Source organism: Scomber scombrus, chromosome 2 (assembly GCF_963691925.1).
Source record: "Scomber scombrus chromosome 2, fScoSco1.1, whole genome shotgun sequence".
In the NCBI taxonomy this organism is placed as follows: domain Eukaryota; kingdom Metazoa; phylum Chordata; class Actinopteri; order Scombriformes; family Scombridae; genus Scomber; species Scomber scombrus.
Window position 1 is genome coordinate 19,092,266 of NC_084971.1, and position 14,697 is coordinate 19,106,962.

General features: G+C 41.8%; 1 protein-coding gene across 5 annotated transcripts in view; it reads left to right on the forward strand.

The window, feature by feature from the left end:
- Positions 1-14,697, forward strand: part of apbb2b (amyloid beta (A4) precursor protein-binding, family B, member 2b) — a 53,730-nt gene that overhangs the window by 28,537 nt on the left and 10,496 nt on the right. For all 5 annotated transcript variants that reach the window (XM_062430224.1, XM_062430216.1, XM_062430244.1 and 2 more), the window contains exons 7-14: positions 406-477; positions 2,036-2,086; positions 3,078-3,163; positions 3,512-3,572; positions 5,823-5,969; positions 6,779-6,906; positions 10,708-10,822; positions 12,278-12,365. In XM_062430224.1, the coding sequence (XP_062286208.1) occupies positions 406-477; positions 2,036-2,086; positions 3,078-3,163; positions 3,512-3,572; positions 5,823-5,969; positions 6,779-6,906; positions 10,708-10,822; positions 12,278-12,365 (748 nt within the window). The remainder of the gene's footprint in view (positions 1-405; positions 478-2,035; positions 2,087-3,077; positions 3,164-3,511; positions 3,573-5,822; positions 5,970-6,778; positions 6,907-10,707; positions 10,823-12,277; positions 12,366-14,697) is intronic.

The window sequence follows — 14,697 nt, forward strand, 5'->3', positions numbered from 1 at the left end:
ACAATAAGACAGCCGGGCTAAGAGAGTAAGAGGGTGAGAGGGCCGTCAATATTCCAGTCGAGCTACAGAACACAGGAATGCAAGAACACTGAGTCAGTCAATCAGTCAATCATGCACAATGATGGAGGGAAACAGAGAGAGAAAAGTAGATTGATAGAGAGGAGCGTCGTGTGGATACAATATTGATCCAGACAGAATGGACTGATGTTGCCAGATGGATGTGCCAGAATCTCACTCTGGCACATCTATCTGGAGTGCCTGACTGGCAGGCTATGTATGTATTAAATGGTGACACAGGAGCCAAAATGGCAGACAGACAAAGATGTCCTCTGAATTCTCATTATGGAGACTTAAGACATTTTTTGATGCTTCTTTCTCTCTTTATGCATATCTTTCTCTTTTTAGCCTCGTTCCACATCTCTACAGGGAATGCCTGATCAAGAGTGTCGCCCTCAGCATCATGAAGATGAGGACAAGGTGGGATACTTTAAAACTTTCCACACCCTATTCCCTTCCTCACCCCCCACTCTTCTAGTTCCTCCTTGGCTCGATAGCCTTGAGCTGTGCCTTTGTATTTCTTTGTATAGTAATTATGCATAAATGTCAGTGTGTGGCGCAGATAGAAAAAATGTATTCCTGCTGCATCTGTATGTGTGTGTATGTTACCTCATGCCCTACTTGTATCACACACAGTACAGTCAGTATTTGGATAGGGACACTTTTCATTTGGTTTGGCTTTGTACTCCAGCGCATTTGACTTGAAAAGAAAATGGTGACAATGGGGTTAAAGTAATACACTGCACTCTGGAGACAGGTGCAATAAAATACTTAAAACCTCTCAGCAGCCTGTGTGCATTCATGGACAAAGACAGATTTTTGTGCAATAATATTCCAATATCATATAATAGGTGTGCAATATAAAAAAATGTTTACTTCACACAATCCACTTGCATATTTATTTTTATGCCTTGTGGTGACAGCCGTGCCTGGACGCATTATATTTTCAGGTTGTCCGTCTGTCCCATTCTTATGAACGCAATATCTCAGGAATGCCTTGAGGGAACTTCTTTAAATGTGGCACAAATGTCCACTTGGACTCAAGGAGGAACTGATTAGAATCTGGCAGTCAGAGGTCAATGTGACCTCACAAAAATGTTTTTGCCCATAACTCAAGAATCCATACACTAATTATGACAAGTATCACACAAATGTCAAATAGGATAAAATAATGAAGCGATGACGTTTTATATTGAAAAGGTCAAAGGTCAACTTCACTGTGACATAATGTTCAGCAAAAACACTTTGCTGGCCGTTATTCAAAGCCATAACTCATAAAGAGACTAGAAATACCATATTTCACATATGATTGCATACTCAATTGGTGACACTAACCTTGGGTGTCCATGGATGTAAGAGGCACACAACTGTGAGACGGTATTTGTAGTTAAACTACATTTATTTATTGTACTTCAGTATGTACTGTTACTCACTATTGCTTTTTTTTTTTACCTTTCCTGGTAGTGTCTTTTTTGCATTGGATTTTTTTCTTAGTAATATTGGCATATATATTTTTGTTCTCTCTCAACTGTGTTGACTTCTGATTGGATTTTCATCTGTAATTTTACGATCAAAATTAAGGTTGAAAGTCAGCACTTTACCATAATAATCATTTCAGATCCATAGAACTGGAGTAGAAAATCAAAACATCAGAAAAATGTCCAAATATTTACTGACTGTAATGTATGTCCTGTATTGTTCATATTCTACTAAACAAGAATTAATAGATTCTCAGTAGTGATGTGAATGTTCAATAGGAGCAAGAAACATTTAAGGAAACAAAGAAAAACAGTCTTGATTGATGATCTTGGGCTTTTTGTTGGCGAAATGTTTTTGCTGAGTTGCTCCTTATTGCAACAGGCACCAGTGTGGAGTGAGCTAGTTAGCTAACAGCCTTGTTCTGTCTTTCTCCCTTTGCTCTCCTCCCGCCCTTGACCCACAACTTTATGTGTATGTGTGTTTTAAACACTGTATGTAGAAACAGATGTGGAGTGATTTTGGCGGAAAGATTGATAGTGAAGTGTGGAAGGCAAGTATAATGCACTCAGAGAAACATACACTGAGTCACTGAGTCTTGTTCGTGGTCTAACTTTGTTCACTCTTTGACTGTGTGTATTTATGCATTACATGCTAGAAATTCACTGCCTGGGCAAATGCATGTGTGGCTGATGCTTCAACATAAATATAACTGCACCAACCACAGCATTTTGTCATGCCTGATGAGTAGAAACATCTCTCTTACTTGGCTGCAGCAACACGCTCAACAAGTTGTTTCTTTCTTTACTTACATGGTTTCCTCGCTAAAATGTTTTCATCTTTCCTTCCTGCTGGCACAGGTCTGAATGTTTGCACACACAAGTGTGTGTACATATTAAATGTCAACTTTCTTTCCTTGATATAGGATGCCCCATTACATATAACACATGAACGCCATTTCTCCATCCAGCAAGGGCATTGTGCCTGCACTTGGATGCATGCTGGCATATATACTGTTTTGGGTCAAAACATTTACACTTGGTTCCTGGCAGGTTTGTTTTCTTTTAGCCCCTCTCCCACATGCTGTGTAACCAGTGACTGTTATGGTAGATAAACACATTTGTGTCATGCTGGAATAGGATTCAAAGACATTTTTGCTTAATTTGCTCATGCAATTAGGTGGTTCATGCCCTGGTAAGATTTCTGTCACAGCTCCAGCATTCCTGGGGAAAAACATGCAAGTTCTAGGGAATTCTTATACACTGTATGACAGTGTAAATAAAGAATAAGAGACTTTGAAGTTCTCTATAATAGTAGGAAGCTTTCTCATGTGAAAAACACCACCAAATTATGAGAAAGTTAAACCTATAAGGCAAGCAATAAGAATACATTGATGTGTAAAGAATAATATAAATTTTACATCCTCTTGCATTAAAAGGTTATCAAAATACATTCAGATCACTTTCAAATACATTACTATGCAACTGTAAAGGCACTGAAAATAACATTTTGCTCACTCTGATGATGTCATCTATGTGCACCAGGACCTGCAGGCAGCCACGGTGAACCCTGACCCCAGTCTGAAGGAGTTTGAGGGTGCTACACTTCGCTATGCATCACTCAAACTAAGGTGAAATACATTTACAGTCACACAAAAACCAAACCACCTCTATGCATTGCACACCACCAGTTGCCAATGGTTAGCACCAGTTGCCAATGGTTAGCAAAAGTGTTTATTTCTTTTTCTTTCTACTCAACTACCACTCTCACTTTCTGTCTGTTCCCCAGTATTGTGTGGTTAGTTTCTCTAATCTTGAGTTTAATCAGTGATGAGTTCAATGATATCAGGCAAGGCAGGAAGTTAGTTCTTACACTCAGGAAATGGCTCCATATTCCCTGTTAGTGTAATGACTGCCTGTTGCCTTGGTTCACACTGTTTACCCTGCTTTACTAAAACTTTATTTTTTTTAAATTTCAGGAACTGTCCAACAGTGGAAGAAGAAGAGTCCAGAAGTATAAACAGTGATCCAGAAGCAAAGGTAAGAAGCCTTTCACTAAACTGAACTTCAGAACCTGTAGAGTCATAATTCATCTTTAATTACTGTAGATATGGTACAGTACTTTAAAATCTGTGTATGGTTTGTGCTAGACTTTGTTATAACAATGTTTAACACTGCTTTAAAAACACTGTAACTCCAGTAAATACCAGTAATTTTTCATATTGTAGCTACTTCCATTCTGCTTTTATGTAAACTACAAAACACAGTAAGTATTTTTGTGTGGCTGGCAGAATGCCTCAACTTGTGGAAAATACATATGTTAAACCTATATGCCTTTTAAATGCTTTCAGCAAAACTTATCAGCCTACATCTGAATATAAATTGTGTTAAGGCAATGGTGTTTTTTAATTGGTTTCTGTTTATGTTAGTGTTTTTTTGCCAGAAACTAAAGCTTCATACTTCAGACTTGTATCCAACCCTACTATTAAACACTGTAGATGTAGATCATAATCACCATGTACTGCACATATGGTGTTGAAATTATATGTTTTTTGTCTGTTGATGTCCTCAGCCTGTTTGTTTACCAGTGGTGTTTATGTTGATCAGAGTCGCTGTCTAAACAATACTGCCGCCAAGTGGTGAGACTAAGAAGCACAGCTCCTTGCTGCACATTTGTGCATTGATTATCAAGGCCTCTTAAAAATCAAAACCTAAAGATTCAAACGAGACATTAAGACTTTTTAATCAAAGACTCAGGCTCAATAAAACATATTAGTCAGTAGGTCTTTTGGCTGATATCAGCAAATGTCAGACATTTATCAGACATGATACACAGTCATGCATTGTGTAACAAACCACAGCGGATGGCTGCAGGGCTGAAATAGATTCCAAGGTGTGTGTGTGGTGTTCCTACAGATGACTAAATGGAAGCATTGCAGATTAGAGTTTAAAGCCAACACTCAGCTTGATGATGTGGTGCTGATTTGGCTGTTTAGTGTCTGTTTCCCTCTGTGTATTTGTCTGGCAGAAATTCATAATCCTTAGCAACAGTGACATTGTGATGAATACCAGACACAAACACAGGCCTACAGTCAGGGCATCTGGTCCGGTAGTACACTCTGACACACACACACACACACACACACACACACACACACACACACACACACACACACACACACACACACACACACACACACACACACACACACACACACATACATGCAAACAGCCTGCTGCAGCATCTGCCACTCAAATAAACAAGCTTAGATTTATTACTACAATCTAAAATCCAAACACACCTAATAAGGACAAATATTTATGGTTATTTACAGACAATTTCCAATTTATTAGCTCATTGTTAAGCACAAAGATTACATCAAGAAAAAAAATCAGGTTTTATGATTTTTGTAGTTTGCAAAAAATAAAATCGAGGCTGCACAGTTTGTGCATCGCACAGCTGCTACCACCTACTGGTCTTAATCAGCAATGCAACATACAGCAGACTCTTTGCAGCTGGGAGGGAGGCAATGTGTAAGTAGTCTGCGTGTGTGTGTTTGCACAAGTGTGTGGATTCATCTGTATTCTATGTGTATGCGTGCGTGCGCCTGCAGAGTGAGCCACATAGAAGACATCATGTTATATCTGGTTGTGGAGAACTTCAAACTGTGTTCATGAGTGTGTTTGCAGGAGCAGAATATATTAAAAAGTACAATAAGTAGATAGATCCTTTTTTTTTTTTTTAAACAGGGTCTACAAGTGTCACTATACATGTGCACATATAATGCATACACATACGTCCTGTATGCATGCAAGAACATGAATTTAATACACACACGTTTGATCCACTACTACTGTCTGTCACCTCTATGTCTATCTGTGTCAACCTTCCCTCTCTGGCCTCTTTCATCATGGCTCTCTGTTGTCTGCAGAGCACTTTCTGAATGGTCTGCTGAGGTCAAATGAATACTTGATGAGGACAGATGGATGAGTCTCTCTCCTCTTTTTGTCTCTATTTGTCTACCAAGATGCATTTTTGTCTTCATCTGTTTAGTGTTCGTCTATGTGAAGTTCGAATACTTTGGTTTTATCCACAGAATCTTTACAGTTCAAAACCCTACGTGTATTATTTTAAACACAATGGCTTTGTCATTTAAAGTAACCCAAAAAGTTATCTTTAAAACTTATTAGAGCTTAAAACAAAAACCTACTTTTGTAGGTGTTTGTTAAAAGTCTGTAAGTAATGTACTGTATATGTAAAAGTATCCTCACTCATTGGTGTTTTTTCAGTGCTTTGCTGTAAGATCTCTGGGATGGGTAGAGATGGCTGAGGAGGACTTGGCTCCGGGGAAGAGCAGCGTCGCTGTTAACAACTGCATCCGACAGCTGTCCTACTGCAAGAACGACATCCGGGACACCGTCGGCATCTGGGGAGAGGTGAGTAAGGAGGGTACAGCGTTGTTGTGCTGTTCTGGGAATGAATAGCTTGTAGTTGTTAGAAGTGAAGGGTTCGTAGAGGAGGGCTGCTTGTTCAGATTTAAGTAGATGAATAAAAGGTAAGGGTGGAGCAAAGAAAAGAGCAACAAAAGTTAGCTGGGGCAACAGTCTCCTGAAATATGTGTCAAAAGATGGAAGAAGGCGGGAGGAATGGAGAGAGAAAAGTAGAGCAATGTTATGAAGCCTCCCCCTCTCTCTGCGGTGGTTATGTTTAATGTGAAGCGACAGAACAGAGAGAGAGAGAGAGAGAGAGCTTCATCCCTCTTTCAATAACCTTTCATCTCCCGCCCCCTCTTTTTGGGGTTTGATCATTTATTTAGATGCCTTCAAAGCCAGAGGACACGTGTGAACGCACGCACGCAAGCACACTCACTCACTCACTCACTCACTCACACACACACACACACACACACACACACACACACACACACACACACACCGACACGGGCACACATATTGAAGTAAAATAAAGCACCTGACCTTTAAAAGGATCACTTTTATGCAACTTGCTCAGCTGCAGGAAATGAGGATTGCATGTTTCTGTGATGAGATTTGAAGGACCTGTGTTTGTTTTTGTTTTTGTGTGTGTGTGTGTGTGTGTGTGTGTGTGTGTGTGTGTGTGTGTGTGTGTGTGTGTGTGTGTGTGTGTGTGTGTGTGTGTGTGTGTGTGTGTGTGTGTGTGTGTGTGTGTGTGTGTGTGTGTGTGTGTGTGTGTGTGTGTGTGTGTGTGCGTGTGTGTGTGTGTCTAGGGGAAGGACATGTACCTGGTGCTGGAGAATAATATGTTAAACCTGGTCGACCCCATGGACCGCAGTGTGCTTCACTCTCAGCCAATCGCAAGTATCCGAGTCTGGGGCGTTGGCCGAGATAATGGCAGGTTAGTCGCTGTCGCAACCCACACTGTTTTTTATTGTTTTCATTGATTCATTTCCTTTTTGTTTTTGATTGATGTATTGTGAGTGGGCTCTGTAGTAAAAATGTTCTGAGTCAATCCAGAGTTATATACTGATCATTCAGGTTGTGACTCATTGAGGTCTTTGTTCTGCAATTTTTCAGTTGTCTAGGTTTAAACTCTTTAATTATTACATTAGTTGTGTGAATGAAATCAATGGTGCATCACACACGCACACACTCAGTAAAAGGTCAGGGGAACAATTGAGGGCACCAGATGGGTGGTGTGGTGACAGGCAGAAGGGAACAGTTAATGATTGATGGTGAAGGGATCCTTATGAAAGATTAATTCATCAGTACAAAGGAGAGGATGAAAGGGAAGAATAGCCTTTATTCTCTTTCAGCACAAATCCCCACCTGACTATCCGTCCCTCACTTTCACCTCAGCTTAGCTCAGCACAGGGAGGTCGACTGAAAACAAATTCCCACCGTCACTGCACTGGGCAGCTTCTATGTTTGATGCAAGAAATTTGAAGAAAAAACAAAAAGCAAACCAGCGTCACAAACCTCTCCTGGATACATGAAAGTCAAAATGAAACTTTAAACCACCACAGTGTGTTGGTGCTGCTGCTTGCTAACCAGCAGAGGGCGCTGTACACTGCTGCTGCACTCACGCAAAGATACTAAATGTAGGTTATCACCATCAGGCACAGCCGGGTGATGTGCATTGGAGAGGCTGGTAGCTGCCGTCGAGCTGGCACGTGCCTGTTCATGTACACACACACACACACACACACACACACACACACACACACACACACACCTACATAGTAAGAACGAGTGCACTCAGGGAAAAGATAAAGGCTAAAAGCTCTTGGCATATGCAGAACTGCAGAATTCTGTTGCCTCAGGGATCTCTCTCTCTCTCTCTCTCTGTCTTTTTCTGTATAACACACACACACACACACATACACACATACATGCAGGGGTGTACGTTACAGTATATTTACAGCTATAAGGATCACCCCGTCAGATAATATGATCGTGTGTTTTCCGCGTACTTAACCTTAATTTCTGCCATCCACTTCTACATATAGTGGGAGAGTCAGAGCAGTGGGAATACCTCAGCTGCAGCAGTGGGAGGAGGAGAGGAGATGGTTATAGAGAGGGAAAGGGAAGGGAGGGGGGGGGGGGTGGCAGGGGAAAGGGAGAGGGGGATGAGCTTGACAGAGAGGGAGGTATGGTTAGTGCTCACAGGGTGTGGAGCGGACAGGTTGAGGAGTGTGTACTCGCATGCAGCATCACCAGGAATAGATGGTGTGAGTGCCTAAAGACGCTCCCGTGCAAAGGATTACTTGCCAAAATAGAGAAAACAAACCACTGTGAGTATATTTATGTTTCTCTTACTTTTGGAACCATCACTTCTGCTCTTTTGTTTCATTGTTAAGGAGGAGACAAGAGTGATCAGGCCTCTGTCTGTAGGGGATGTTGCTGTGCAGCTAGTTTGCAGTTTGATTTCTACACTGGACAGTTTTACAGGAACTTGGGTGACATGTAAGAAATCTGATGTCTGAGTGTGCGTTTTGGTTTGCGTGTGGATGGCTAAATTAAAGAAGCACTGCTAGTAACTGATAAATGAGTTGTGTTAATCTGAATCTTTTTTGTGAAAATCTCTGAACTCTTTTTCGTAGGAAATCGGCATCAAAAATGTACTCACACGCTCATATTTTAAATATCCAGACGTTTATGTTTTAATACAAAAATGCCAATTTGCTCCACAAATTTGTCCGTTTTTCATGTTGTTTTACTTCCTTATCTGTAGTCAGACTGGTCAGTTTGAAGATATGAGCTGCTGTGGAATTTGAAACCTGGTTGGAGCAGCAAGTTTTATTATTGTCTTGTATCTCTTTGTCTCTCTCACACAGTCTTGTACCCTTGCAAATGATTGGAGTGGTTTTGTCAGGACAGGAACGGTACCCCAGTGTCTCCCACTCTCTCTCCTGTGTGCCACAAAACTCATTATCACCATAGAGATTACAGATTCCCACAGCAACCTTGACATTTTCAGGGGTGTCCTCCCTACCCTCCCCATTCACACATACACACACACACACACACACACACACACGTACCCTCCCCCTTCCTCTCTTTACTCTGACTTTTATCTTTACTACTCATCTGGGTATTTCATTCTGTCCCCGTCTTTACACTTTATCATGTACATTGTTGCAGCTCACTTCCAATGTCCCCCTCCCAGTATTTCACTATTCTCTTATTATATTCCTCTCGCTTCCCACTCACTCACGCTTAGCTTCTTTATTTATATGGCTCTTAAATATTCCCGACCAATTTCCTTTTATTTCTTTTAAGAAATACAAACCAACAGCAGCCAATTAAAGCTAATTGCCGCCATCAAGAAAATCTCTCTGTCCCAGTGATTGCCCCCTTCTCTCTTTTCCCTCTTACTTTATTCATTTTCTGTCCATTATTCATATTGTACGTCAAGGTTAAGTATGCATGGAAATTACCTGCAGTGCTGCTTTGACCTGTTCTACACCCCTTCAACACACACACACACACACACATACATGCACACACACACACACACACACACACACACACACACACACACACTCACACACACACACACACACACACACACACAGACACATGTTTCCTATACTAATATTGATGCTTTTTTTCTAGGGGAGGTGACAGAAGGACTGAATATGTATCTTAATATTAATTCTGTGGTTGACACTTTTGCCTGCTGTTTTTAACTGTTTTCCTTTCCTCCCTTGCTTCCTTGGACACAGAGAGAGGTAAACACATTCTTTCTTTTCATGTCCCAACCCCTCCTACAGTATCACTCCATCATCTGTCATTCCTTATTGTTTAATTTCCTCTGCGTCTCATTTTTCTGGTCTTCAAAGTGACTCTCTATGTACTGTACCGCTGTGCACACACTCTTAAAGACGTAGGAAATGAAGGTGACCTCCTCTGTCATGTCTACAGGCATTTTTGTACACACAGACACACACACACACACACACACACACACACACACACACACACACACACACACACAACACACAACACACACATAGACACACATAAAAATAGGAATGTTTTGTGGAAAGTTTTCCTGAGGGGCCGGGCTCTGAAATCTTGTTAACTCTCAGGCCTGTGTTTCCTGTTGCATAGCATGGTATATTGAAGCACACAGCTTGAAGGAAATTATTTAGTTTTTTCTGCATTTCTGAATTACGTAAATCGACATTTGTGCATGTCTTGGGCCAGTTTAATTTGGTGCAGCTGTATTTCTTCTGCAGAGTGCTCTATGTTGAGTCTTTATTCCTTATTCTCTCCTTTTCTTTTTTCCGTCTTCTTTTCATTCCTTCTGTTCAGCTGTGTTAAATTGTTTTCGGCTCCAGTGGGCCCAGGGGAAGGTTCTTCCCTGCTGTCACTGTATTCAGCTCCCTTTTGCATCACGCTGCTCTATTGATCTCTGGGGTCCATCGACCTGAGTGTGTGTATGTCCGTATGTGTGTGTGTTCTGTAGTCATCAGACTGATAAAGGTCAGTTCATCTCTCATCTGTCTCCAAGTGCTGTCAGTCCAAAAACTGGACACACACACACACACACACCATCTATCTTCTCTGTCTCCAGGTAGAACCAAAAATAGTTCCACAAACGCCCCTTTAGACTTCACATCCTTGTCAGTCACCTCCTCTTGTGTGTCCTCATTAACCCTGTGTTTTGTTTTGTTTTGTTTTCTCCTCTCAGGGACTTTGCATATGTGGCACGAGATAAAAACACAAGGATCCTAAAATGTCATGTGTTCCGCTGTGACACGCCAGCCAAAGCCATCGCCACCAGCCTGCATGAGATCTGCTCCCGGGTAAGTGGTTCAGGCTGGAGTCCAGACACAAGGCCAAGTTAGGATTTGGCAAGTAGACCCAGAAAAAATCCAAACCAGACAGATACTTGGTGGATGAAATGTTGCTCTTACCAAACAAGCAGGCTGGGAGAGATGAAAATGTGGTGCTGATGGACATTACCAATTAAATTTACAAACAAACCGCACTAAAATATTTAGAAACAAAAGGAAATATCACCCACTTCCAAAGCAAAAACAAAAACATTTATTCTGGTAATTTACCCAAGTGTACTTATTCTGTAGTGCTCGTGAAGAAAAGACATATTCACATTACACTGTGAAATGCCCAACTTCAAGAGTGCTTGTGTTGTTTCATCATCTTTACTATTCCACTGTCAAGGCACAGTTTTTTCATCTTTGCAAAAAAACAAGATTAAACTCCCCACATTGTTATCAGCTTGCTTTCTCTGCACTGCATGTTCACTGTTCGATGAATACAGATGAATACAACTCTGCAAACAGAGTAGCAGAATAGTAGTAGAAGAATAGCATTCAAACCCCGCTTTTATTGTGTCAGTTTAATTTACTAAACTCACTCGGAATTTATGGACTTTCCTTTTACAACTTTGGTTTCATTTGGGGAAACAGTATAGAAATGCTTACGTTATTTATGTAGACCCATAATTTGGTGCTGAATCCAATTATAGGTTAACTTTTATAAGGTACCTTAAAGTGATGTCTTCAAAACTTTCTTTCTGGTACCCACAGATGCCCTGTGCTGACTATTAAGTTGAAAATGTTATTTGCTAGAGAAAAAAAGGTAGAGATAGAGCCATTTGTCCTTCATATTAAATTCATGTTTATATTAAAGTTACATTAAACGTCTGACATTTTACAGTCAGCCTTTATTATAGAACATTGAGTCTGTTTAGTACACACTTGTCACAGATAAAAGGATAAATAAGAAAAGAGAGAATTAGACACCGCAGGAGTTGCTGAGATGCAGATGCACTCTTTTCTGTGACTAACTGTCTGAATAATGTATAATTTATATGTGGTGTTTGTTTGTGTGTGTGAGAGAGAGAGTGATTTTGCCTGTTTTCATCTGCCTAGTTCTGCATTTGTACATATATGTGTTTGTCTGTGTGAGCAGCTGCACTGCATGAAAGGCTTGTGTGACCTGGTTAATGTGCATGTGTGTGTTTGTGCTCTGTAGGTGAAATGTGTAGACAGCATGACAGTATCAGGAGTGATGCTGTTCTAGGTTTTCCTGAGCGCCTTTCCTGAGCGCCTCCCTCATCCTCTTTCACTTTCACACATCTTTCTCTTTGTCTCTTTGCCCTCCTCCCCTGTGTCTTTGCCACGGTTTACTAATTCTGCTCTGCTTTTACACGCCATTTCCTCATACTCCATATCTGTGTGTCTGCTTTCATCGCCACCCCTCCTTCCCCTTCTCATGCTCTCTCTCTCCTCCAGATAATGACAGAGCGAAAGAATGCCAAAGCAATGGCAGGAGGCTCTCTCCAGGACAGAATGCAGGCAGGACTAGATCTCCCTTTGCAAGGTAGGCTTCATACATACAGAATTTGTGTGTGTGTGTGTGTGTGTGTGTGTGTGTGTGTGTGTGTGTGTGTGTGTGTGTGTGTGTGTGTGTGTGTGTGTGTGTGTGTGTGTGTGTGTGTGTGTGTGTGTGTGTGTGTGTGTGTGGCTGTGTTTTAAACACACAGGGTTGTCTTTGCTAAGATATACATGTCTCACTTTGAATAACTTTTGGCCTTAACAGCAGTTCACAGTTCAGTTTTATTAGTTATTCGTCCAGTGCAAAAGCATAATGTTTGAACTTAATTTTGGCCCATATTTTAAAATTTAGAGAAGGGAGTTCAATTTTTAAGTTTAGATTGAAGTAAATTTAATTGTATAGCACTTTTCATATATTGATATAACCGCCGGCCCAGTGCCAGTAAAAGTTTATTCAGGCCAATCAGAGTCATGTGTAAGTACCTTTAAACATGCTGTTTACTATTGTAGTGGCATTCATCAGTCATTACTCATTCTATTATCGAGTTTATCACTGCATGCATGCACAGTTGTGAAGATTTCTTTCGCGCCATTATGTCTCGCTGTTGCCCATCTCAGAGCTGCATCTCCGGTATATAAGAACTGCTTGACCTGAGATTTGCTCCCAATTTTTCTTCAGCATGTGATGCAGTCACTTTTGAAGAAAGCACCTTGTCAGAGTGGTCTACTTTTGTCCCAACTGCAAAAGCGTCTATATAATGCACTCCAACTTAGACCCCCTCTGTGCTGCCTTTGTCCTGAGCACGCTGGGCTAGATCACAACCTCTGGGCTCTGTGTGCCTTCTGTGCTGACCTGCCCAGAGTTACAGGGGTGAGCGGACGTCTTTGCGGCACTGCAAGTGGAAGGTGATGGAGATGGCAGCTGGTCTGACCGTGTGAGTTTCACGGTTGAAAAAGCACTAGACATTTTTGACCAACGCAGCCCAGGAAGTGTGCATGATGCTGGGCACGAGTCTGATGACTCAGCTTCCTCAAACACTGGCACTAATTGTGATGGCATCCTCAAGAGAGAGTGCAGCTCTCTACACAGTCAAGTGTAAAACACCTGTCTCTGCTGGGTTTTGCAATAAAGTGGCAAAAGAGCTCCCACCCCCCATCCTAGTCAATACCTGGAAATATCTGGAAATAGCCAGAGTCGCTATCTTTCCACATAAACTGTCTGAAGCTATCCGCACTGCCGAAAGAGCTTAAACACTGACAGACAAGCAAGCTGTAGTACGGACAAACAAATTGACAATAGTGTTGTATATAAATAGCCAGGGCGATGTTCACTCAGCTCAGCTTCTGGAAATGGCCAGAAGCCTTGTGCTGTGGTCCCACGGGAACCTGTGCTCCATCACAGATCAGACAGAACTCCGTTTACATCCGAGGAAAACAGAACCGAGCCATTGTCCTGATGTCATGCATAGGTCGAGAGGAATGAGAGGAGGCTGTTCAAATGTTGTGGGAAAGGTTTGCGAAAGCGTTAAAAAATCTGTTCACCTCCACAGAAGATGTGCACTCCCCTGGTCACCCTGATTCCTAGCCTTCTAGCATGCATTCAGGGGGAGAGTTGAACAGCCATTCTGGTGGCCTCAGAACGCATGAGCATGTTACGGTTCCTGACTATGATACAGCTGCTGTCAGGGAAGCCATGGCAACGTGCTGCATCAAGCTGCAACATGCTCTTGCAGCTTGACTGCTCAATCCTACACTTCCCACTGATAAGTCAGTGGTTATGGGCCTGGCCCCTGAACAGGAGCACTTGGAGAGATTAGGATTTTTCCCTGCAGTGGTACACACAATCTAGGGGGTACAGGCCCCTTCTACTACGGCCTGTTATCTAGGGAAATGGTCTGCTTTTAAGCACTGGTGTGTGGACCAGGGCTCAGATCCCATATTGTGCCCTCCGTCCCATGTATTAACCTTCCTCCAGCTGCTAGTAGATAGAAATCTGGCATCTAAGGTTGAAACATATGCCGCAGCCATTTCATCCTGGCATGAAGGCTAAGAAGGGAATTCTGTTCTTGCACACCTGCTAGTTAAGCGCTTCTTAAAAGGAGTCAGAAGACAGACCTGTCATGTGCTCCTTGACTCCGCAGTGGGATTTACTCCTGGTGTTACATGCTTTGGGTGGACCCCCTTTCAAGCCACTTCTGCAAATCTCTCTCAAGTAACTGTCATTAAAGACATCACTTCTCTTCACCATGACTTCAGCAAAAAGAGTAAGTGACATATGTACACTCTCAGACTCCCTGTCTTGTCTCATTATTAGAGAAGACAGGAGCACAACTACTCTGCGGGCCAGGTTCATGTCCATGATCATAACAAGCTCTTTT